The following is a 27,582-nucleotide window of genomic DNA, read 5'->3' as shown; positions in this document are numbered from 1 at the left end:
AGAGAAAGATAGACAGACAGATAGATTGTCAATCAAACATTGTCAAAGTCAAATGATGAATTAAAAATCCAATGTAAATTTTATATTTGATAAAATACGAAATATTAAATACCTAAACTATGATTGCATTTACCAGACTAGTATTTGTAGCCTTAATTATAGCCACTACATCAGCAGTAAGTAACAACAACTCGGCTTTAATTGATTATTTTTCACACTTATTAATTATTTACAGAGCACCTTAGAACATGATGGATCCGTAACCATTCGTCTTCAACACTCTTTAACTTTCCAAAACCCTCCTGTTTGGACTGAAAGAGGAAACATAACCATAGTGAGTTTGAGGCTAGGGCAGGCCACAGTGGACCAAAAGCCCCTTTTGCCAGAAGAAAAGAAACTGTTAAGGGTAAGAAGTATCAGATTTATTTATTTAAAAAGCTCAACGGTCCTTGAAGACCAAGGGCTAAAGTTACAATTAATATAATACTACAGTAGACTCTCTCTATAACGAATATGGTTATTACAAGGTTTAGCTTATAACTAGGTACACTAGATGTCTCATGAAATTCCTGTTGAACTGTAACACCTCTATAATGAGGCATATTTGGTTATCATGAGGAAAAATAAAATCGAAGAATATGTTTTCTTACCTGTATTTAGCACAGTAATGGCTGTAAATAAATACCCCAACTGCCTGTATACAGAAATCCCCAACATCTGTGTGGTTATCAAGGCCAGTGCTGTAATAAAATCCACCACCTATAATAAACTTCTTCCTGGTCTGTTTATCTATCAACCATAATATTGTTTTTCTCATGATCATCTTTCAGTGCGTCACAGTTTTTCGATTTCTTTCTAATGCATTAAATTGTATGTGACAGAAAAAAAGGCACGTCTGTGATTACAGACATTTACAAAATTTATTCTAGTTATTCTAGTTGTCGATAGATGGCGCCATAATAAAAAAAATATTTTTTTTTAATTAGATAATAATATTACAAATATAATCTGTATAATTTATAAGACTATACAAATCAAAAAAAATAATATTTTATAAATGCAAGAAACACATTTGATTTGTTTTTATTTCAAATTGAAAATAAAATGTGACAACTGTCAGATTTAACTAAAATGTCATGGTAGAATAAAAAATGTCATAAATGTGTATTATTACGGACTTACCCTTTTTCCTATCATTTGTTACGCACTGAAAAATGCTCATGAAAAGGACAATAGTAGGACCGTAATAGTAGTATCGACCATATTGTAGGAAATTTACAATGTATGATGGTGAAGCCTTGTTGTTGGGAAACAATCAGCCCTGTGATGTAACAAACCCGTTATAAATAACATGTACACATTATGTTAACATAACGTTGGAGTCAAAATTGGTAGGTGTTTTTCAGATAAATTTCAGGCTACATCTGGTGTCCCCCAAGGGAGCAACTTAGGGCCTTTGTTTTTCTTAATTTTTGTCAACTCACTACCACAATCTCTTAAATTTTCTTCTAGTTTGATCTATGCTGACGATTTTAAGCTTTTTAAGACTATACATAATCCAAATGATTGTCAGTTACTACAGGAGGACCTGACCTCAGTTCTAGAATGGTTTAGGGACAACAATATGATCTTGAATATTAAGAAATGTGGAGTCATATCTTTTACTCGCAAAATCGACTACATTCAAAATAATTATAGAATTGACAACTGTGTAGTATCTAGGAAAACCAAATGTAAAGATTTGGGAATATACCTACAGGCTAACATGAAATTTAATGAACACTATATACATATTGTTAATAAGGCCTACAAAATATTGGGATTTGTAATAAGAAATTCCAAACACTTTAGTATAAACACAACCATTAGACTATATAACGCTTTAGTCAGACCAAACTTGGAATATGCATCAGTGGTATGGGCTCCTGAAGCCAAATTTCATATTAATCATATAGAAAAGGTACAAAAAAGATTTCTAAGGTATTTATACCTTAAGAAATACAATGTGTATAGTCAGTCACCTTACGCCATCAAAAGAGTTGCTTCAAATATTTGGCTTACAGTCATTAGAGCAAAGAAGAAATATGCATTGTGTTGTGTTTATACATAATATTATTAACAATGTTAAATATAAGACATGTGGTTTGATCAATTTTATTAGGTTTCATGTGCCAAAGGTCAACCTAAGAGTAAACAGTAATGACCTATTTTCTTGTAGTCCATATAATCCTTGTGCAATAATAAACTATATGCAATATCAGTGTAATGCATTAATAAAGATCTGTGATATAGACCTCTTTAACTGCAGTGTAAGGGATATTAAAAAATGTTATCATCAATAGATAAGTAATGGGCTCAATTTTAAAATTTTATTAACTTGTGTCTTTTTTTTAATGTGTTTACTTTCTGTACTGTTATTTTTGTACTTGTGTGTATATTGTATTTTTTTGTACTTTTTGTGTGTATATTGTTATACCAAGTAATGAGCACTCTTACATGTAATTACTACATGAGCATCAAGTTAGCTAAACACCTATCACAAATCGATTCGAAAGTAGGTGGATAATTTGCCGCTAATTAGTCGTTAATTAGTTGTGAAAATACCGATTTTGTCGTTTCTTTTTTTTTTTTATTTTTTTAGGTGCTTTGCTAACTTTATATAAAGTTAGCAAAGCACACCTCCGAAAAATGACTTTAGAGCGTTCGTAGGAGAATCGGAATAGGATTAGTTTTTGCCGCTAATTAGTCGCTAATTAGTTGTGAAAAAATTAATTTTCTAAATTAATTTTTTTTTTGTTTTTTTGGGTGCTTTGCTAACTTGATATAAAGTTGGCAAAGCACGCTTCCATAAAATGATTTTAGGGATTTCGTAAAAGAATGAAAATAGAATGAGAATTTGCCGCTAATTAGTCGCTAATTAGTTGTGAAGAAATGAATTTTCTAAATTAATTTTTTTTTTGTTTTTTTGGGTGCTTTGCTAACTCGATATAAAGTTGGCAAAGCACGCCTCAATAAAATGATTTAAGGGTTTTCGTAAAAAAATGAGAATAGAATGAGATTTTGCCGCTAATTAGTTGCGAAGGAACTTCATTCAGAACATTTTTTGTTTTGTTTTTTACGGTGCTTCGCTTACTCGATATAAAGTTGGTAAAGCACGCCCTGATACAATCTTTTCAGGGTTTTCTTAAAAGAATATGAATAGAATAAGAATTTGTCGCTAATTAGTCGTGCAATAGTTGTGAGAATACAATTTTGTCGTTGTTTTTTTGTTTTTTACGGTTCTTTGCTGACTTCATATAAAGTTTGCCCGACCGCCCGCCTTTTTACCACTCATATATAAAAGTTATTCTACAGTAGTAATTTTTAAAAATGAATAGATTTTGACTTCGATGGTCATCGACCACCAAATTCTTATTATGTGTAATTTCCAATCTAATCTCAAAGTCCCAAGGAAAAACAAAGAGTAAAATAACAAAATAGTTATAAATGAAATTTAGTGGAACGTATTTCATTATAAACAATTTACCATTTTTGACAATAAAAAGTTAAAAACTTTTATTTTCTCTGATATTGTGTTGTATTTTTTAAAAAAACACTAAATGGTTCAAAAAAAATTTTAGTTGACTGATGTTTAGTATAAGAAAATAGTTGTTTACAACAAAATAAAGTTGTAGACATTGTCTCTACTCAATATAGTAGTCATACGAGTCCTTGGAAGAACACGAATGGATGATTCTCTGAACTATTTTACGTGTAGGATTATATCTGACTATCCCGAACGGAAATTCTGGATTATTCTTTTGTATGTATCTCTGAAAATGCATGGTCAACGACCCAGTGAGCCCGCTGCTCCCTGAGGACCAAGCCGGAAAAGCTAACTATTGGTTGCACCTAAGAAGAATGCATTCTTCTTAGTCGCATCGTTTCCTTGAGACAGTTTGCTTCGTCAAAGGCCTAGCTGTGAGTCTGATTTCACAGAGTTCGACAATTTATTTCTTTCCGTGTTTTCAAAGTGTCCTGCAAAATGAATCCTTTTATATTATTACGTGTGACATTACAAATCAATCACGATTAAAAAGTACATTTTCCATGGTGCAAACGATTTTTTAATCATAATGGGAGAAAAAGCCGATTTTTGTCCGCTAAGCGGGCAAAAAAGGAGGCTTTTTGGACCGCTTTGATAAAAAATAGTTATTTTCATTCCTTGGGGAAAAAAAAATTTCTTGCGAAGGAAATATTCACTTGAGGGAAAATAGCTATTTTCGTACGTGTGAGCAAGAAGTCGATTTTGGCGAAGACGTGATTTTTGAGGCGAGGCGAAGCCAAGCCGTAAAATCGTCTGAGCCTAAATCGACGATTGCTCATACGTACGAACATAGTTTTTCATGTTGAAGGCTCAAAAATCGTGATTTTGCGTTACGCACACGTACAAAAATCACGCTTTTTGTGCCTGAAGCTCTCCTAAAGATATATCAAATGACAAACGCACCCGTAAAAAGAAAATTTTAAAATAAACGCCTCATATGATAAAAGTAGAATTTATCAATAGCATTCTATCATCCGAGTCACACTTTCAACAATTACACTTACAAAAGTTAGACTTTTTTTACACTTTTATCAACATATATACAAATTTTTACACATTTTCAACAATAACACTTACGACAAAAAAACAACAAAAATATTGATTGAAAAAATTAATATCTTTACAACTAATTAGCGGCAAAAACTAATCCTATTCTCATTCTTCTACGAACGCTCTGAAGTCATTTTTTGAACGTGTACTTTACTAACTTTATATCGAGTTAGCGGAGCGCCTGAAACAACAAAAATAATATCAAAAAAATTGCTGAAAAAAATTCGTTCACAACTAATTAGCGACTAATAAGCGACAAATTCTCATCCTATTTCCATGCTTCTACGAAAAAACTTAAATCAATTTAAAGATGCGTGCTTTGCGAACTTAATGTTGAGTAAGCAAAGCACCGTCAAAACCAAAAAAAAAACAGAATTTATGTATGAAATACCTTCACAACTAATTAGCGATTAATTAGCGGCAAATTCTGATTCTATTTTCATTCTTTTACGCAAACACTAAAATCATTTTAGGGAGGCGAGCTTCGCCAACTTTATATCAAGTTAGCGAAGCACCCAAAAAAACAAAAAAAAAATTAATTTAGAAAATTCATTTCTTCACAACTAATTAGCGACTAATTAGCGGCAAATTCATATTATGTTTTCATTCTTTTACGAAACCCATAAAATCATTTTATGGGGGCGTGCTTTGCCAACTTTATATCAAGTTAGCAAAGCATCCAAAAAAACGAAAAAAAAATTCATTTAAAAAATTCATTTTTTCACGACTAATTAGCGGCAAATTCTCATTCTATTCTCTTTTTTTCACGAAAACCCTTAAATCATTTGATTGAGGCGTGCTTTGCCAACTTTATATCAAGTTAGCAAAACACCCAAAAAAACAAAAAAAAAATTAATTAAAAAAATTATTTTTTTCAGAACTAATTAGTGACTAATTAGCGGCAAATTCTCATTCTATTCCCATTTTTCTACGAACGCTCGAAAGTCATTTTTTGCAGGTGTGCTTTGCTAACCTTCTATCAAGTTAGCAAAGCACCTAAAAAAATTAAAAATAAAAATAAACGACAAAATCGGTATTCTCACAACTAATTCACGACTAATTAGCGGCAAATTTTTTTTCTATTCCTATTCTTCTACGAAAACCCTAAAATGATTTTTCGGAGGTGTGCTTGCCAACTTTATATCAAGTTAGCAAAGCACCCGAAAAAACAAAAAAAAATTAATTTAGAAAAATAATTTCTTCACAACTAAGTAGCGACTAATTAGCGGCAAATTCTGATCCTATTTCCATGCTTTTTCATAAAAACCCAAATCATTTTATGGATGCATGCTTTGCGAACTTTATATCAAGTCAGCAAAGAACCGTCAAAAACGAAAAAACGACAAAATTGGTATTCTCACAACTAATGCACGACTAATTAGCAAAGAATTCTTATTACATTGCTATTCTTCTACGGAAACCCTAAAATGATTGTATGGAGTCGTGCTCTGCCAACTTTATATCGAGTAAGCGGAGCACCGTGAAAAACAAAAAAAAAATGTTTCTGAATAAAATTCCTTCACAAATAATTAGCGACTAATCAGCGGCAAATTCTCATTTTTTCTCATTCCCCTACAAAAACTCTGAAATCATTTTATAGCGGCGTGCTTCGCCAACTTTATATCGAGTTAGCAAAGCAGCCAAAAAAACAAAAAAAAAATTAATTTAGAAAATTCATTTCTTCACAACTAATTAGCGACTAATTAGCGACAAATTCTCATTCAATTTTTATTCTTTCACGAAATCCCTAAAATCATTTTATGGAAGCGTGCTTTGCCAACTTTATATCAAGTTACCAAAGCACCAAAAAAAAACAAAAAAAAATTAATTAAAAAAATTAATTTCTTTACAATTAATTAGCGACTAATTAGCGGCAAATTCTCATTCTATTCCCATTCTTCTACGAACGCTCGAAAGTCATTTTTTGGAGTTGTGCTTTGCTAACCTTATATCAATTTAGCAGAGCACCTAAAAAAATAAAAAAAAATAAATAAACGACAAAATCGGTATTCTTACAACTTATTCACGACTAATTAGCGGCAAATTTTTTTTTTATTTCCATTCTTTTACGATAACCCTAAAATGATTTTTCGGAGGTGTGCTTGCCAACTTTGTATCAAGTTAACAAAGCACCCAAAAAAACAAAAACAAAATTAATTTAGAAAATCAATTTGTTCACAACTAATTGGCGACTAATTAGCGGCAAATTCTGATCCTATTTTCATGCTACTACAAAAAAACCTAAATCATTTTATGGATGCGTGCTTTGCGAACTTTATATCAAGTCAGCAAAGAACCGTCAAAAACAAAAAAACGACAAAATTGGTGTGTTCACAACTAATGCACGACTAATTAGCAAAGAATTCTTATTCCATTGCTATTCTTCTCCGGAAACCCTAGAATGATTGTATGGAGTCGTGCTTTGCCAACTTTATATCGAGTAAGCGGAGCACCGTGAAAAACAAAAAAAAAAATTTTCTGAATAAAATTCCTTCACAAATAATTAGCGACTAATCAGCGGCAAATTCTCATTTTATTCTCATTCCCCTACAAAAACTCTGAAATCATTTTATAGCGGCGTGCTTCGCCAACTTTATATCGAGTTAGCAAAGCAGCCAAAAAAACAAAAAAAAAAATTAATTTAGAAAATTCATTTCTTCACAACTAATTAGCGACTAATTAGCGACAAATTCTCATTCAATTTTTATTCTTTCACGAAATCCCTAAAATCATTTTATGGAAGCGTGCTTTGCCAACTTTATATCAAGTTACCAAAGCACCTAAAAAACAAAAAAAAAAATCATTTAGAAAATTCATTCCTTCACAACTAATTAGCGACTAATTAGCGGCAAATTCTCATTCTATTTTTATTCTTTCACGAAATCCCTAAAATCATTTTATGGAAGCGTGCTTTGCCAACTTTATATCAAGTTACCAAAGCACCCAAAAAAACAAAAAAAAATTAATTAAAAAAATTAATTTCTTTACAATTAATTAGCGACTAATTAGCGGCAAATTCTCATTCTATTCCCATTCTTCTACGAACGCTCGAAAGTCATTTTTTGGAGTTGTGCTTTGCTAACCTTATATCAATTTAGCAGAGCACCTAAAAAAATAAAAAAAAATAAATAAACGACAAAATCGGTATTCTTACAACTTATTCACGACTAATTAGCGGCAAATTTTTTTTCTATTTCCATTCTTTTACGATAACCCTAAAATGATTTTTCGGAGGTGTGCTTGCCAACTTTGTATCAAGTTAACAAAGCACCCAAAAAAACAAAAACAAAATTAATTTAGAAAATCAATTTGTTCACAACTAATTGGCGACTAATTAGCGGCAAATTCTGATCCTATTTTCATGCTACTACAAAAAAACCTAAATCATTTTATGGATGCGTGCTTTGCGAACTTTATATCAAGTCAGCAAAGAACCGTCAAAAACAAAAAAACGACAAAATTGGTGTGTTCACAACTAATGCACGACTAATTAGCAAAGAATTCTTATCCCATTGCTATTCTTCTCCGGAAACCCTAGAATGATTGTATGGAGTCGTGCTTTGCCAACTTTATATCGAGTAAGCGGAGCACCGTGAAAAACAAAAAAAAATTTTTGTGAATAAAATTCCTTTACAAATAATTAGCGACTAATTAGCGGCAAATTCTCATTTTATTCTCATTCCCTTACGAAAACTCTGAAATCATTTTATAGCGGCGTGCTTCGCCAACTTTATATCGAGTTAGCAAAGCAGCCAAAAAAACAAAAAAAAATTAATTTAGAAAATTCATTTCTTCACAACTAATTAGCGACTAATTAGCGGCAAATTCTCATTCTATTTTCATTCTTTTACGAAATCCCTAAAATCATTTTATGGAAGCGTGCTTTGCCAACTTTATATCAAGTTAGCAAAGCACCCAAAAAAACAAAAAAAAAATTAATTTAGAAAATTAATTTTTTCACAACTAATTAGCGACTAATTAGCGGCAAAAACTAATCCTATTCCGATTCTCCTACGAACGCTCTAAAGTCATTTTTCGGAGGTGTGCTTTGCTAACTTTATATCAAGTTAGCAAAGCACCTAAAAAAATAAAAAAAAAAAGAAACGACAAAATCGGTATTTTCACAACTAATTAACGACTAATTAGCGGCAAATTATCCACCTACTTTCGAATCGATTTGTGATAGGTGTTTAGCTAACTTGATGCTCATAATTACTACCTAGGTGGTGTTTGTAAGTTTTAAAATAAATAAATAAATAAATAAAAATAAATAAATTATAACAGCCTGTATAACGTGTTGCCAAAAATTAGATGTGATGTATCATGTTTTTAACATGCACGTTATCCAGCATGTTATTTTCAAAACGTTAAAGTATCGTCTTGCGTGACAAGAATAACAGTATACAGAAATTAAATAAGTTAGAGCAAGACAGACATAAACATGCAGCATGCAGCGAAGTACGCATCTTGTTCATCGCACTCACACATCTGGCACTGGCACCAAAACAAAGACCAAGATATTATTTGAAATTCCCGGTCCTCGGTCCGTGAGGTATTCTTTCTATTGTGCATTTTATTTAATTTTTGCTTGTAGTGTTGTTATGTTATAAAATGGCTCAACAAGGATTGAAATAAACTACAAAACGAACATACAAATGGATTTAGCAAATCTGGCCAAACTGGTCTCTATAGTCTGTAGTATGTTTTCTTCATTTATACTAAGAGGCTACAGTAGCGATCAACAGGTAGCAACAAATGCGTTCCAAGATTGCAGCTCTAATTTTGAATATTTTGTCGAGATATTTGGCACACATATTGTAATATAATAAAGAATGGCGGTACAGAGCCCAATTTCAGAAATATGTTAGTACGTGGAAATTACCTACTCTATAACTAAATAAAATATTGTAAAAAGGAGCCTGTATCGCCATTAAGAAGAAAAAAAAACTTTTTTTATCCCATGCCTAGATTTTGTGTAATCTTGGAACTACTAAAATTTTTTTTTAGTTTTTCTCTAACAAGAAATCGAACATTATAACTAAATAACTAATTAGGCAATATAGAGAAATTATCACTGTCATTTTGACAAACCTGCGTCAGATTTTCTCTGATCTGTTCTGTCATCTTTATCGATATCTGTTCAGTGCAGTAGTGTGTTAATTTAAGAATTCGTTATTGTTGTTTCATAGGAAAATAATGTTTATTGATAGTTAATTTATTATATATTTGTTGTTGTATAAGTTGTTGGCCTCTTTGAAAGAATATATTGTTGTTAATTGTGAGTTTTAGTTATATGTAGGTAGGTAAGTATATTTTACGTAAAAATATTTTGGATGTCTAATGTCAAAAAGTCCATTAATAAACACTGTGCCAAAATTATGCGAAAATCGAAATTTGTTTCGCTTCACAACAAAAAATGATTATTTATTATTGTTTTATTATTAGATATTCCATGCAAATACCTTTCTAAATACCTATCGTAACATACAATTTTCACCCATTTTGGTTTATTTTTATAAATATCTATTTATTAATAATAAAATCGTTTTCTATTACTTCCATTTAGCGCGACTATGATATTGTCAAAATATTAATCTTAGATAATGTCAAAGATTACCACTGTTGCCAAAGTTTATGATACTATCTCCCGAAGTTATATTTTGTTGCTACCTGTTGATCGCTACTGTTTACTCTGAATAAAATGTTTTTGTTTACAAATAACATAACCTCAAAAAATAATACATTATTTCAAAAAAATAACTTTAACAAACCTTCTAATAGCATCATCTAATTATTGTAATAACCTGACGTTTACAATCTGATAAAATTCTGGACTAAATTGTCCATTTTTTATATTTATTTACTCTTTATACTATACGTTACTTTATAACAAGAGGTTAAATAGGTCCCGTTAAAATGAACCTGTTATGTTACCAGATAACGTTTTTGAGAAACGTTATTTGTCATAAATCACATCAATTTGTAGAATTTAACGTAAATACAGGATAACATGCACATTATTTCTAATATGTTTGATACATCACAGGGGTGAATATTTAACATCTTGTATTGCTCCGAATGGCTTCACTATAGGAAGTTAATGTTTTAGAAAACTACATATTCATATGCATGCACAATATTATTATTGTTGTCTGATATAACGAGGTAATTAGTCCGCCATTTCTGTTCTCGTTATAGAGGGAATCTACTGTACATACTACAAAACTTGTAACAAGTGGTGTGGCTTCTTGTCCAATCATGCTTCTTGCCTACTAAATTGACTTACTATTCTCCTCCATTCAAGTCTGTTTGTTACTTTCTTCCCAACCAATAATTCCCTAACACTGTTTGTTTGTCACACCTAACTTTCCTCCGTGTTTTTGCCTCCATATGTAGCTCTGAGCATTTTCCTTTCCGATCCTTCCAATTTTTATGTATTTGCTTTTTCATTGTCCATACTTCTCTACCATACTTCACTGTGGGCCTTATTACTGTTTTATATATCCTTGTTTTTCTCGATACGTATTTGGATTCTATGAGTGGTCTTAGGCTTCTTTTTATTTCCCTTTGCTAATCTGGAATGCAGTTCCCATTCTTCCTGACATTTCTCATTTAACTACCAGATAATAGTATGTTCTTTAAAGGTAAAATATTGCAAAACCTCTAAATTTTAAAGAACCGCTTGAATTGACATGAAATTTGGCATACACATAGCTAACAAGTCAAAGAAAAAAAGTGATATTGTGCCGATGTGTGCTTTTGCCCTAGGGGTGAGTTTCACCCCCTTTTGAGGGTGAAAAATATATAGCCTCTTTGATAAGGGGTAGAGACCCCGAAACACGGTGTCAGAGGATGGCAAGAGACTCGAATTGAATCAAAACGAAAACGATTATTTTCTTTTCTTTTTCATACCTTACTCGGTTTAGAGTACAAAATGACCACGTTTCGTTAAAATATTCTGAGACGCATTGATGGAGTGCTCCTCCTAGCGGCGCCGCTTGTACTATCGTATCTCGGTTAACAGGATCCTGACTCAAGGTCGAAATTTATTTTTATTTATTTTGAAAAATATATGTTTGAACTAAGTCCAGAAATGGATAAAATGACTAATTCTAAGCAACTTTTGGTTTATAAAGTTTTTTCACCAAGTTAATACTTTTAGCATTAAATAATTTAGTTAATACTTTTTGAGTTATTTGCGAGTGAGTATGTTAATTTTTCTACAAAATAACCACGTTTTCAGACGGTTTTTCGCAAATAACTCAAAAAGTAAGTATTTGGTCGAAAAAAATTCTCATCAAAAATATAGCACGTAAAAAAGTGAAAAACATGGTGTATATATTAGGTCACTATACCTAGTAGAAGCAGAGTTATAGCTAATGAAAAATAGGTTCATATTCGTCAAATTCCAAATGGAATATTTTAACGTGCTATAACCAAAAAACGAAGCACTTTTTTGGGGAAAACTCATTTTAACCTTTTTAAAGCGCTTAAAAAATGCTTATTTTTGTTCTAAAAAAAATTTAGCATCAATAGTAAAAAAGTTACGCTCAAAATAAAGTTGGTTGCTTTTTTTTGGTAAGAAATCGGGAAAATCACCCCCTAATTAGCAGTTCAAATGAATTTAATTGTTACCACTTCACAAGTTTTTTACTCGCGTATGTATTGATCATATGATCTGTAAGTTTTATCGGATTAAAGTCCTTATTTTTGAAAGAGCTGTAGTTAAAAGGGCTTGAACGAGTCACTTATCACGAGTGTATGCAAATTTAGAAACACCGAATCTTAACCAATTTTTGTCTTACAGAAAAACAAAAAAATACAAAATATTTTTTTATGTTTAAGATTTTTAGTATCTAACAATTTTTAAGTTATTTTGAAAAAAAGCATTTTTTTTTTCAAAATTAAAATTTTTAAAAATTTTACTTTAAAATCAAATTTTTTTAAAAATAAGCACTTTAAATCGATGAAACTTACAGATCATATAAACACAACATAAGTAAAGTAACGTGTGAAGCGGTAACGATTAATTTCATTTAAATTGCTAATTGGGGGGTGATCTTCCTGATTATCTTTTGTCAAAACAAAAGGGACCACCTTTATTTTGAGCGTAACTTGCTTACATTTGATGCTAGAATTTTTTTTTATAAAAACAGAAATAATGCTTTTTTAAACACTTTAAAAAAGTTGTTATGTGTTTTCCCCAAGAATGCTTCATTATTTGGATATTTCACATTGAATTATTCTATTTGGAATTTTTCGAATATGAACCTATTTTTCATTTAGGGCAGTCAATGAGGGTATGTGGCTCCGAATTCTATCCTACTATATCGATTTACGTGATATTTTCACAGTAAGTAGGGAATAGCCCAAGAAACAAAGTTTACCCTATGCCGATGTGTGCTTTTGTCTTGGGGGCGGTTCCCACCCCTTCTTGCGGGTGGAAAATTTTTTGCTTAAATAAATACGGAAGTTGCTAGAGAACCTAATACTAAGCAAAAATTGTTTTATAATTTTTTTTCGGAAACTCAATACTTTTTGAGTTATTCTTGGTTGAAAATTGGCCATTTTCACTGAAACATAACACCTTTTCAAACGGTTTTTTGCGAACGGTAAAAACTATGCATCTAACTAAAAAAACTAAATAAAACATTTTTTTAGCTTATAAAATAACAAAGAGATTTTTTCCTTTATGAATCTACTAGTTATAACACAAAAAGAGATATGGTAAGTGAAAAAAACTTGTTTTCTCGGTGCATGTTCAAATCAGTGTATTTAACTTGAAATAACAGAGAAACGGTCGATTTTAGGTGTATAATGCTACCAATAACTTTTGTTGTGCTTGAAAAGACCTTTAAAATAAGCAATATTAAATGTAGATTACATTCAAATTATGCGAGATAAACTGTAAAAAATTTGATGACTAACGTATTTTAAGAAAAAAATGAGAAGTATATTTAACCCCTCATCCACAAGAATTTAAATGCATCGTTTTCCTTTTACAATACATTTCACTATAGTGTTCTTTTTATGTTCAAAAAGTTGGGCGGGTTTAAAGTGAATGGTTTTTGAAAAAAATAAGATCAAATTATTGAGCTCATTTTTAAATTTTCTTAAAAATCTTCCTTTTTCTCCATGTAACTCGAAAATGATAAGAGATGCCAAAAAAAGATGCCATACAAAAATGAAGGAGGTTTCTTCTATATAAACATTTTGATTTTATTTTTTATAACAGTATCTCTTATCATTTTCAAGTTACATGGAGAAAAAGGAGATTTTTAAGAAAATTTAAACATGCGCTCTATAATTTGATCTTATTTTTTTCAAAAACCATTCATTTTAAACCCGCTTAACTTTTTGAACATAAAAATGACATTGTAGTAAAATGTATTGTAGAAGGAAAACGATGCATTTAAATTCTTGTGAGTGAGGGGTTAAATATACTTCTCAATTTCTTTCTTAAAATTCGTTAGTCATCAATTTTTTGTAGCATATCTCGCTTATTTGAAAGGACTTTTCAAGCACAATAAAAGGTATTGGTAGCATTATATACATAAAATCGACTGTTTCTCTGTTATTTCAAGTTGAATAAGTACTCTGCTTTGAGCATGCACCAAAAAAACAAACTCTTTTTACCTACCATATCTCTTTTTGTGTTATAACTATAAGATTGAAGAAGGAACGAATCTCTTTTTTTGTTTATGAGCTACAAAAATGTTTTATATAATTTTTTTAGTTAGATGCATTGTTTTTAAGGTATTCGCAAAAAACCGTTTGAAAAGGTGTTATATTTCAATGAAAATGGCCAATTTTCAACCACGAATAACTCAAAAAGTATTGAGTTTTCGAAAAAAAATTATAGAACAGTTTTGCTTAGAATTGGGTTCTCTAGCAACTTCCGTAGTTGTTTAACCAAAAAGTTTTCCACCCCCGAGAAGGGGTGGGAACCGCCCCCAAGACAAAAGCACACATCGGCATAGGGTAGACTTTGAATAAGGAGATATTTTCAGGCTATTCCTAAAATTCCATTAAAATCCATGCAATAGGATACAATTCGGAGGTAATAACCTGTTCTTGCTCTCATTGACTGCCCTAATTAGCTATGACTCTGTTTTTGCTGGGTATAGAGACCTAATATATACACCTTTTTTTTTCTTTTGTATAGGCTATAGTTTTGCTAAGAATATTTTTTCGACAAAATGCTTACGTTTTGAGTTATTTGCGAAAAACCGTCTAAAAACGTGGTTATTTTGTTGAAAAATGAACATATTCACTTCCAAATAACTCGAAAAGTATTGATTTTGTGAAAAAACTGTATAGAACAAAAGTTGCTGAAAATTAGTCAGTTTATCTATTTCGGGACTTATCTTGAACATATATTTTTTCACCCCCGAGATGGGGTGAAAGTCACCCCCAGGGCAAAAGCACACATCGGCACAATATCACTTTTTTTCTTTGACAGTTCTTTAAAATTTACAGCAAAAACGTGAAAGAATGTACTATAAGTAAAATGGACTACTATCTCGAAATTATATTCCCTTACTTCATTGAAGTAAACTGATATGAAAGTAAACTGTCCCTCTTCTTTTTGATCTATATTTCTGAGTATCTTTGTACAATGTACTTTGACTTTTCCTGGTTGATTTCTAGATTAAAATATTTTGTCTCCTTTTCTAATCTTTTCATAACATTTCTTAATTATTTTCTTGTTTTCGCTAGAATAGTAAGATCATCAGCAAAGGCCAGACATTGATTCTCATTGTTGAGGATGAATCGGGTCATTTTAACTGGGCTATTTTTGATTAATGTTTCCAATACTAAGTTAAAAAGCACTGTGGATAACCAATCTCCTTGTCTGAGACCTCTGTTCACTTCAAATTCATCCAATGAGAATCCGCTCCATACTACATGATTTCGTGTGCTATTCAAAGTCATTCTTACTAACCTAATCAGTTTTGTGGGTATGACCAAGGAGCTCAGTGCTTCAAACATTTTATCCTTTTTATCCTGTCACTCTTGATTAAAATCCAGGAGCAACCCATGAAGGGATACCTTATGTTCATAGCAGGTACTCTGGATTTCTTTTAGTGTAAAAATCTGATATTCACCTAATTTATCTTCAGCAAATCTGTTGAGTGTCTCTCTTAGCATCCTGGATAATACCTTGCAACAAGTACAAACAGAAACAACACCTCTGTAATTTTCACATGCCAATCTATCTCCCTTTTTGTATATGGGGCATAATAGAGCTTTGGTTCAATCTTTGGTTATATTTTTCGGTTCCCATATCCTCTTGATAAGGCAAAACCCTCCTGTTTTGCCCAAAAGGCACAGTGGACCAAAAGCCTCTTTTGTCAGAAGAAAAGAAACTGTTAAGGTTAAGTGGCAGATATAAAATTATAATTATTTTGGTGTTCTAGTACTTTAACAAATAACAAAGCAAATTTGTTCAATTTTAGGACTTGTCTGCAAAAAATAGCTACTATCAGATCAAAGCCATAGTTACAGCAAATGATGGATCACAGAAGTCTTTTATATCCACATTAAAAGCTGTGAGTACTTTTATTTTATTATGTTTCATTTTTTTGTATAAAAACTAATAAACATACACATTATGAAGTGCTTGAGAGCAAAATTATTAACAACAGCATAAACTATTAACAACATCAAATATGCAGATCACACCGCGATCATGGCTGAAAATATCGAAGATCTTCAATTCCTTATAGATCGAGTCACTAGAGAATGCTCCAATAACGGACTTAACATAAATGCAACAAAGACAAAGTTACTTGTGGTTAGTAAACAAGACGTCGGCCCTATGCAACTAATTGTCAGTGATGAACCAATAACAAAAGTTAACCATTTTAAATACCTAGGATGTTGGATAAACGAGACACTAAATCCGGATGAAGAAATTAAAACTCGTATAGAAATTGTAAGAGGAGCATTTATGAAACTTAGATCTATTCTGAGCAACTCTCAGCTGATCTTACAACTAAGAATCAAGTTCCTAAAATGTTATGTGTATCCTGTATTACTATATGGATGTGAAACCTGGATCATGAAGGTTAACATGATGAACAAATTAGAAGCCTTTGAGATGTGGTCGTATCGTAGAATGCTCAGAATATCTTGGGTTCAATGCATTTCAAACAGAGAAGTCTTAAACAGAGTAGGTCTACTTAAAGTAGGCGAAGGTGATTTAACTAAGATGATAAAAAAGAGAAAACTTGAATATCTCGGGCGTATAATGAAAGGTAGCATATAGAGGATGCTGCAGTTAACACTCAATGGAAAGATCGACGGAAAAAGAGTAATTTGTCGGAAGAAATATTCATGGCTTCGAAACATTCGTCAATGGACTGGCTTATCAGCAAATCAATTGTTACATGCCGCACAAGATCGAGAGCGATATCGGCAAATTGTTATGGAAGCTACCCACGCCTAAAAATTTGGGCACGGTACTTAAAGAAGAAGAAGAAGAGAGGAAAATGTGTTAAATCCACTTTTTGTAAAATAATGAGATATTGAACTAGTTGTTCATAGTCCATTATATGGGTACAACACTTTGTACATTACATTATATTATTACCGTCAAAACGAATTAATCCAAAACAATTCTATATGCTAAAAGTTACCTTGGAAGTGAACAAGATTTTTATATACTTATCTTCGTCTTTGTCACTATGTCCGGAGAATCTTGTAATCCATTTTAAACATACTTCCAGATTACGTATACACCTGAAATTTTGAGAATAGCTCAGAACTAGATTAAAATGCAATCTTTTGTATAGATGCATTGAGTTTCATTTTTTATTTTAATCCATTTTAAATATAAATAATGCAATAACATTTAGATCTCGTTGTAAAGCATGTATATCAATAGCGGATCGATAGCTTTATAGTGGAGCTTTCGCCGGCAGATCGAGAGGTCCCCGGTTTAAATCCGGATGTTCCGTGTTTTTTTTTAATTTTTTTAGTTTGCTTTAGTTAGCAAGTTAATATGATATTAGCTTGTTAAGGTATATCACAATTATTCTTTTGAAACATGTTTCACTAATTTTTTACAATTTTAAAGATTTTCTTTGATTTATATCAGTTTAAAATCGATTACAAAACTCTTTCATGACATAGGGATTAAAACAACAATATAGTTAATTATTTTATATTGTGTCCCATATAGAGTATGCCCCAGTAAGTTGTATCCATATGGAAAACTTTTTTATTATTAATTTTACGAAAAATACTTATTCTTCATAAAAAGCTCTGCATGGTCCAAAACAAAAAATAGTTGTTCTACATAGAAGGTTCTGCAATATCTGAATCTAAGATTCAACCATCAGATATCAAATTTTATGAATATTATAAGAGGAGTGTCAAAAAATATTATGAATTTCGCTCAAGAGTAAAGTAGCTTTATTTTTCACAATATTGAAAATTGCTATTATGAAAAGTGGTTTGGAATTAATGCCTGGTTGCACCAACAGATCTTAAGTTCCAGATTAGCTAAGCTCTACTTATAAATAGGGCCTCCTTGAGTATCACGTTGCACCATAATTTTAGATTCTTACCTTATTATCAATTATATCTATTATTATATTATGGTATTCTTATTGTAATATATTATAATTATATTATATTAATTCTTATGATATTCTCGACTTAAGCTTAAGATCTGTTGGTGCAACCGGGCATTAGAACTATACTCTAACATGCAATTAGGTACACCCTTCTAATTGAAAATTTTTTTTTGAAAAATTATGGAAAATTAACAATATTTTCAATTCAGATAACTCTTTTATTACTAATTTTACGAAAAAAAGTGATTCTTATTAAAAAGTTTGCATGGTCTAAAACCTAAAATACAACCATCTTATATTAAATTTTATCAATTTTATACGAGGTATGTGAAAAAAGATAAATTCTTTGGTGCTAAGGCAAAACCCGATATGTCAAGAAACTAATTTTATCATCTACTGGTTACATGGAGGCGTTTAGCCATGTAGGGTTTTGTCATCATATTCTTCATCGCTCAATGTACCGGGTGTCCCAATAAGAATGGCTCTCGGCCATATCTCAGGAACCGTTTATAGTACAGCTTTGAGAAAAAAATATTTATAACAAAAGTTGCCTCGGGAAAAGCCTGGAAATTATTTTCATAATTGTAGGTCCACCGCTAGAGGGCGTAATTGAATACCAAAAATTAAAAAATCAAAATTTTACAAAATTTACCTAATGAAAGGGCACTGGAAATCCAATCATAGTATTCTTCATAAAATTCTACGCATATTTGATTTCACAAGTTTAAGTCTACCTTTGCAAATAACAGGTGGGGGTGAGTGGGAACCTTCTTATGAAAAAATGGCTGTAAGTCCGGTTCTGCTAAATCGAATTTTGCATACTTAGTGTTGTTGAAAACAGCTCTTTTTTGTCAATGTGAGTGTCCTATTTTTGAAATAGCCTAATAAGTAATATGCAAGCTAGGAGGCGTTATTTAATTATTTTCAGAAATATAGTTTTCTTTGGAAAATATTAAATACAAGTATGCATTTTTAATCCTGTATTACAAAATTAGACTACATTAGCAACATAATACCGAAAACTGCATGTCGATACCTTTTTCCTATTTCGAGATATCTTAAGAAATGTGTAGATTTTAAACATAACTGTTACTGTCTCCGGTAAACGAGGTTAAGGAAAACTAGTGTGCTATGAAAAAACATTTTCCAGATGTAAACGTATATAATTAATTAAAACAACAATAAGACAAACAACACTATAATATAAACAAAGAAATAAAAGCAACTACCTACTTAGTCTTAGTGACTGCCTAAATGTTCAAATTGTTGCCCATCATTTTCGATGCAAGCATTTACTCTTTCAAGAGTAGATTGAATAACAACAGATTTAACTGTTTTAGACTTTTATTAATGGATATTTAAACGGATTAAAGACCTTGTTTTTGTCACTAGGCCCACTACTCGAGAAAACATGATCTAGACTAGAATCTAGAGAATACGAAACGCCATTCAAAGCATTGCGAAAGCAGAAATTGAGACTGCTGTTCAGTCTACTCTTGAACGAGTAAATGTTTGCATCGAAAATGATGGGCAACAATTTGAACATTTAGGTCGTCACTAAGTATAAGTAGTTGCTTTTATTTCTTTGTTATATTTTATAGTGTTGATTGTCTTATTGTTGTTTTAATTAATTATATACGTTTACATCTGGAAAATGTTTATTTGTTTTTTCCATAGCACACTACTTTTCCTAAACTTCGTTTACCGGTGACATTAACAGTTGTTTAAAATTTACACGTTTCTTAAGATATCTCGAGATAGAAAAAAGGTATTGACATGAGGTTTTCAGTATTATATTGCTAATTTGGTCTTATTTTGCAATACATGATTAAAAATGCATACTTGTATTTAATATTCTCCAAAGAAAACTAGATTTCCGAAAATAATTAAATAACGTTTACTAGCTGGCATATTCCTTATTAGGCTATCTCGAAAATAAGACTCTGACATTGACGAAAAAGAGTTGTTTTTAACAAGACCAAGTATGCAAAATTCGATTTAGCAGAACCGGACTTACAGCCATTTTTTCATAAGAAGGTTCCCACTCACCCCCACCTCTTATTTGCAAAGGTATACTTAAACTTGTGAAATCAAATACGCGTAGAATTTTATGAAGAACACGATGATAGGATTTCCAGTGCCCTTTCATTAGGTAAATTTTGTAAAATTTTGATTTTTTAATTTTTGATATTCAATTACGCCCTCTAGGGGTGGACCTACAATTATGAAAATAATTTCCAGGCTTTTCCCGAGGCAACTTTTGTTATAAATATTTTTTTCTCAAAGCTGTACTATAAACGGTTCCTGAGATATGGCCGGGAGCCATTCTTATTGGGATACCCGGTACATTGTACATATTGGCATTAAAAACGAGAAATCGATAATTTTGACCATATCGGGTTTTGACTTAGTACCACAGAATTTAGATCAAAAGTAAAGTACTTTAATAGTTCAAAATATTTCAATTAGAAGGATGTAATTAGATATTAAAACATAATTTTTAATTCTAAACAGCTTTTCATAATAACAATTTTAGATATTTTGAAAAATAAAGGTATTTTACTCTTGAGTGAAATTCATATTTTTTGACATACCTCCTATAAAATTGATAAAATTTGATACAAGGTGGTTATATTTTATTAGTAATAAAAGACTTATTTTAATTGAAATACCTAACTGAATATAATGTTGGTTATCCATAAAAATTTAAGAAAAATTTTGAAAACTTTTTTTTTAATTAGAAGAATGTAGTTGCATACTAAAATATAGTTCTTGATTCCAAACAACTTTTCTTAATAATAATTTTCAATTTTGTGAAAATAAAGCTACTTTACTCTTGAGCGAAATTCATAATTTTGACACACCTCGTATAATATTCATAAAATTTGATATCTGATGGTTGAATCTTAGGTTTTGGATCATGCAGAGCTTTTTATGAACAATAACTTTTTTTCGTAAAATTAAGACTTAATAAAAAAGTTTTCCGTATGGATACAACTTACAGAGACATACTACTGTATAATAGAGATGTTGAAAAAGTATCTATTCGTTACAAAGTACTCGTTACTTACGAATACCGAAAGTAACGATTACTATACAGAGAGGCAACTCGTTACTTTGAAGTTACTTTGACAACGACTTAATAAAAAAGTTTTCCGTATGGATACAACTTACAGAGACATACTACTGTATAATAGAGATGTTGAAAAAGTATCTATTCGTTACAAAGTACTCGTTACTTACGAATACCGAAAGTAACGATTACTATACAGAGAGGCAACTCGTTACTTTGATTACTCTGATTACTTCGTACCAATCGTATCAGAGCGAGTAACGACTATTGTATCTACAACCAGTACACTTGATTACTTTCTACCAATCGTATCCCAGCGAGTAACGGACGGGACCGGTATTTTACGAGTGTTATCGAATATCGTTATCGTTATGAAGCGTTTTAAGGGTGTGAGCCTCAGAGCCTCACACTGGAGGGTGAGAAGAAGATAGAAGATGAAACAGGCGGAGGTATAATGGAGGTAAAATATGTAATGTATGTCATTAACAAAGATCGAATTCGAAAACCCTATATTTTTATCTATATCTATACCTATACAAAATACCTACCTACTGAGAAATACGATTCTCGATATGATTACCGGTACTCAAATACAAAAGTACAGATCGGTGAAGGTCGTTGTTATATCGGAATACCTATACAAAATACCTACCTACTGAGAAATACGTTTCTCGATATGATTACCAGTACTTAAATACAGAAGTAAACTTAGTAATCAAAGTAACGAATACTGTAAATGATTACTTTATACAAAAGTAACGATTTGTAACGAATACTCGAAAGTAACTATAATCAACGTCACTACTGTATAACAAAACCGTGGTATTATAAAAAGTACTTTTTTACAAAAGTGTAATTTTTTAAATATTGTTCCACTAAACTTATATGTCAAATATTTATCTTAATATATTAAATCAACTATGGTCTAGTAGTCTAGTGGCTAGGATACCTGGCTTCACCGAGGAGGCTCGGCTTCGATTCCGGCATCAGAAATCCTTTTTGTTTTTAAAATTGACATTTCGATTTGAAAAATAATTGTTCTTATTGTACTTTTTATATTATATCCTATAGATAATAAAAACGTGGTATTATAAAAAGATCTTTTTTTTATAAAAGTGAAATTATTTTTAGTGTATGTTGGCAGAATCTGAGCTAGATGATAGACTCTCCGTTTCTATTGACTATATGGGTAGAGTAGTAGGTGTGAGCTCAGTCATAGCGTCCAATTCTGCTTGTGAAGGAGCTATAGTTCCATTAGAAAATCTTAAACAATTCAATACTGTTGTATATGTTAGGCATACAGAAACAGGACCCATGTAAGTTACTGTAGAACCATACAGAAAAATCCTAATTGAGTAATTTTATGCATTTATTTAACACATTGGCTGCCATAATGCACGAGGCTCATGTTTCTATACTAATCAGACAACTAAGATGTGTCACGTGGCCAGGGGCGTCATTTGATAGGGTCAGGGGGGCATTTGCCCCCCTGACCCTGAAAATGACTGAAATTTACAAAAAATACATCAATTTTCATCATTACATCATATATAATATATTGTATATGAGTCCACTAATTGTAAAAATTGAGTTTCAGCTGACAGTTATTTGTTACATGTTATAGGCATTAGAAATCTTGAGTCAGATGCAAAACTCTGTATTTGTGAGCCTATGCCAGTTGCATAACTGTGTAATTGTAATGGGCCAATCACTTACATTGTTTGAGTCACATGACACGTCACATGTACCCATGTCAATTACTCCATCATATGCCATTCTGACGTAGGGTTCAGCAAGTCTATAATACGAAAAGGGAAAAAGATTTCTTTATTGAAACCTAAGTTGCAATAGATTGGATGTTCACTGAAAGGAGATACATCGTCCATAGACACTCTCCTTAGAAAACATTTTGGTGAAAATTGGAGAGACCAGCCGGATCTCACCTTTTATAAAATAATAGATACTGGCATACAGACTCATAATGATGAGAGTGCTGAATATGATCATAATGACGATGAGGACCCAGAGCTTAGAGTTTAGGAATTAATATAAATATATGTATACACATAATTTGTAAGACCTTTTATACTTTGGATAAAAATAAACTGTTTACTCAAAGTTTACTTCCACATGCTTTCTTCCTTATTCGTAACACATTAGGTTTGGAAAACAGACTAATCCAAGAACAACTAATATCGTTAATGGTTGATTATTATCATGTATTTGCAAATGTTAGTTGCATAAATCTTTGTTTACATAGTTCACTTGAAAAACTCGGTATTTTCAATTTTTTTCTTCCTTTCCTAGCAAACACAATAGCTTTCTAAGAAAGAAATCATTATATTTTACCTAATAAAGCATTTATCTATCACAAAAAAGTGCCATTTATTAAATCTAAGGTTTTTTGCAAAAGTTATCAGTTTTTTGCAAATAACTCAGTTTGACTTATACAGTAAATACAAAGTTTTGCATCTAGGGGACTTATATATAATGCTTGTCCGCCCCCCCCCCCAATCAAAATTTTAAATGACGCTACTGCACGTGGCTGTTATCAAAAACAACATGAGACACAAAATATGTGTCTCACAAATTTGACACAAAATATGTGTCTGACGGCAGCCAATGTGTTAATGTATGTAAGAAAGTTGCCCTTAATCACTAGACTGTTTTTTAACATTATTTTAGCCCTGACACTGCAAGCTATGTCCAGAAATTGGAAAAAGAGAAAGAAGCCAAGGAAAAGGGTGAAACCAAAGACAATAGATCATTTTTAGCAAAATATGTAAGTTTCATCAATAGTCGAATTAGGTATACAACATTAACTTACCTTCTTTTTATTTGTAGTGGATGTACATAGTACCTTTGTTGATATTTATGGCAATATCTTCAGCATCCAATCCAGAAGCTCAACAGGGTCAGTGATATGTGAAATAGTTATTATTTATTTGAAATAAATTACATAAAATATATTAATTTTTACTTTTTCCTTTTGTCCAGTTTTTAGACTCTTTTGAATGTGTCTTACAAAGATCCGTTATTTCTCGATGTATAAATTGAAATCTCCCCTATTGCAAGGCTGTATTAGTGTGTTTAAAGAATATATGCAAAAAGTTTTGAAGGAAATAGAGCAGCAACATTTTATATGCCAAATGATAATAATATAGTAAGGCAAGACTTGGGCAAGTAAGAAATTCACAGAACAACCTACAAAAATGCCTCAAGAGACATCACGGTGGAATTAATTTCTAATAAAATAAATAAATCTTTAAAGAATAATGAAATAGCTATGCCACTGTGATGATGGAATTTCCCAACAGTTGACGGCCGTCTTGCCAAGGAATCACCCTCTTCATTTAATTGTTGGACTAAATCAGCGATACTCAACCTTTTTCTTTCCTGGGCCACATAGTAGCTATTGCCACAGCTTGCGGGCCGCAATCAAGATGAAGTAGTATATAGGGTGTTTCATTGGGAAACGAAAATACTTGAACACTGAATAGAGGTAAATAAGGCGGTTCTGGACATACCAAATTAATTGCTCCACTGACTTTATAACCGAGTTACAGGGTGTTTTATCGGTTTTGCCCATTTCTTTCTGGACCCATAACTTTAGAACCACCTTATATATTTTTTTGATATTCGGTACACATATGTCACATTTGGAACCCAAACCACTCAACTACTATTGTTTGTTTTTTAACCAAGAGGAGTGATTCAAAGTTACCGCGTCGTAATACTTGTTTCTAATTGGTCCAAACGCAGGCAAGTTTACTCCACTGTTATTAAATTTTGACACTAATGACATTTATAAAATTTTGGCACTTCTGTCATTTTGTAGGTTAATTAAGTATGTCTGCGATTTTTTGTGTTTTCTGCATTATTCCTTTAATTTTTAGATTTTTAGTCTACTTTTATATAAAAACAGTTGGTTTTAGAACTCTTTAGCGATGTGTTAGTATAATATAATATGTATGGATTATCATCGAAAGCTGATATGATCAACAAAAAGAGAAGATGAATTTGGTAACTTTTCTAGTAACTTTCTTGGGTGTGAATCTGTCTTTTTAGTTTACTCCTCTTGGTTAAAAAATCAACTATAATCACAAGAAAAATCCAGGTCCGGATTAAGCAAAATTATAAATCCATTGTGACCTTGAAACAACATCCTGTATATTGAAATTTTCAAAACCCGTTCGCACATTTGAAAAGAGCTTTGCTTCCATTTTTTGCGCAGACAATTCAATGACTTTAATTTGGAAATTATGTCTAAATTTTTAAGAACTCGAACTTTCAAAACAAAAATTTCGATATAATTCCAAAATAAAGTCATTAAATTATCTGCGCAAAAAATTGAAGCGAGCAATTAAACTTAGTTTTTTGTGCTCTTTTCAAATGTGCAGAAGAATTTTAAAAATTTTAATATACAGGGTGTTGTTTCAAGGTCACAATTATTTTAATTTTTTTTTTGGTAATCCGGACCTGAATTTTTCTTGTGATTACTAAGTAGGTCGTTGCAATGTAGTAAATAAGTGTTGACAATTTTTAAAATGAGTATTTGTTTATTAACTTTAATAATTTATTATTAAAAGTTAATAATGCCTTGCTTTTTAATCAGAGTTCTTAAAAATTTCAATATAATTTAAAGTTAAAGTCATTCAATTGTCTGCCCCACGCCCTAACACGCCTCAAACTCATCAAATAATGAAAAACATGAAATTTGACAAATAATTTGATCACAGGGCCCTTTAGTTAGCCTTCGGGCCGCATAAAAAACGCTAGAGGGCCGCATGCGGCCCGCGGGCCGCAAGTTGAGTATCACTGGACTAAATGGTCCTCCCCTGTTTTTTCCTTCGCAAAGATGTAGTGGTGTCATGTAGTTTGTTTGACTATTTTTGTGCAATTAACTCTGTCCTGTGCGTGTTGTTTTGATTCGGAAAATGAGTAACCAGTCATGTCCTTATCATTGGTCCGACCATCGTATTGGAGATTTCTCTCTGGATCTTTTGCGCTCTACATGGCCTTTCACTATAATTCGTTCCATGTCTTCTGTTCTAGTTATATGCCCAAAATATCTCGGTATATTTTAGTTAATAGTTGTGGTAGGTCTAGTAGGTCTAGTTTTTATTTTTAAGCTCGTCTAGCATGGCTATTTATTTAGACGCACAACAGGCCGTTAGGGGGGTATGGTTTGAAATATTTAATTTTTTATTATTTTAAATAAAAGTGCGTAACTTTAAGCATACTTTCTGAAAATTTCACATTGATCGGAGTAAAATTGCCAGAGATACAGCGTGTTGAATACCCCTACATTCGAATTGCTTTGCCGCGGTTTCGCGCCAGCACGCTCGAATGTCGTGAGAAACGTTCAACTACTGTTCGCCTTCTCTTTTGCAGATTACTCCGCGATTCAAAAAACATATTCCGATGTGCATCACTTTACGATTTGACAGACATATGAAGATGAAGTTGTAACTTTAAACGCGTTTTTCTCAAAACTTTTTTTTACAGGCGGTGGACATTGTAACTCAAAAACTACTCGACCGATCTGCCTAAAATTTTGCATAGATTCTCTTTAGACATTTCGTGAGGTAACGCTGTCGAGATGTATTTGTTTTTATGCTTTTTTTTTTAGAAATAATAAATATATTTTCACCCTTTTTTTTACAAAGAATTTCGTTTTTTTAACTTCCGAGTTTAACCAAGAACTCAAAAATTGTTAAAAATAAAAAACTCAACAGCGTTACCTCGAGAAACTCATAAGCTAATAAAATATTTTTAAATTTTTTATTTCGCATAATCCACTGACGAGTTCTGGTGTCCACCGCAAAATCCATTTTTTTTTGGAGGTGTCTGTAAAAATTTCCGCCGTTGGCATATTTTTCCTGGAATTTTTTTTAATATTCCTTGAATTATACTTAGGCCGCACCTACCTTGGATCCGTTTTCTCCGATCCGATCAGATCAGATTCGACGTCGGATTAAAAAATAAACCCGTAGTATTAAATGGCGGTGCCTTCATTGGATCCGTTTTTCTCCGATCAGATCAGATCCGATATCGGTCGACGTCGGGAGTAGCTTCTCCTATTTTCATCGAGAAGTGTTTGGTTTCATTTTTTTGCATATTTATAAGTAATTTAATTTTTTGTTTTAACTATTTCATGAAATAAATCAACAATACATAGCTTCCAAATCTTAATATTTAATTTTGTAATATGTGTCTCTACAAGATAGATATTTTATAATGTTGTCTTGAATATAAGGTTTACAAAATCTCTTTATTTATAGGTATAA

At 31.6% G+C, this 27,582-nt stretch overlaps 1 protein-coding gene across 1 annotated transcript; it reads left to right on the top strand.

Moving 5' to 3' along the window:
* LOC114328352 (ER membrane protein complex subunit 10) lies at positions 1 to 24,261 on the top strand. Its single transcript, XM_028277184.2, has 6 exons — positions 1 to 176; positions 236 to 406; positions 16,096 to 16,188; positions 22,424 to 22,608; positions 23,978 to 24,074; positions 24,137 to 24,261. The coding sequence occupies exons 1-6, from the start codon at positions 120 to 122 to the stop codon at positions 24,212 to 24,214; spliced, it is 681 nt and encodes a 226-aa protein (XP_028132985.1). The 5' UTR covers positions 1 to 119; the 3' UTR covers positions 24,215 to 24,261.
* Positions 24,262 to 27,582: the final 3,321 nt, after the last annotated feature.

Source organism: Diabrotica virgifera, chromosome 1 (assembly GCF_917563875.1).
Source record: "Diabrotica virgifera virgifera chromosome 1, PGI_DIABVI_V3a".
Taxonomy (NCBI): domain Eukaryota; kingdom Metazoa; phylum Arthropoda; class Insecta; order Coleoptera; family Chrysomelidae; genus Diabrotica; species Diabrotica virgifera.
This window is presented reverse-complemented; position numbering and strand designations above follow the sequence as displayed.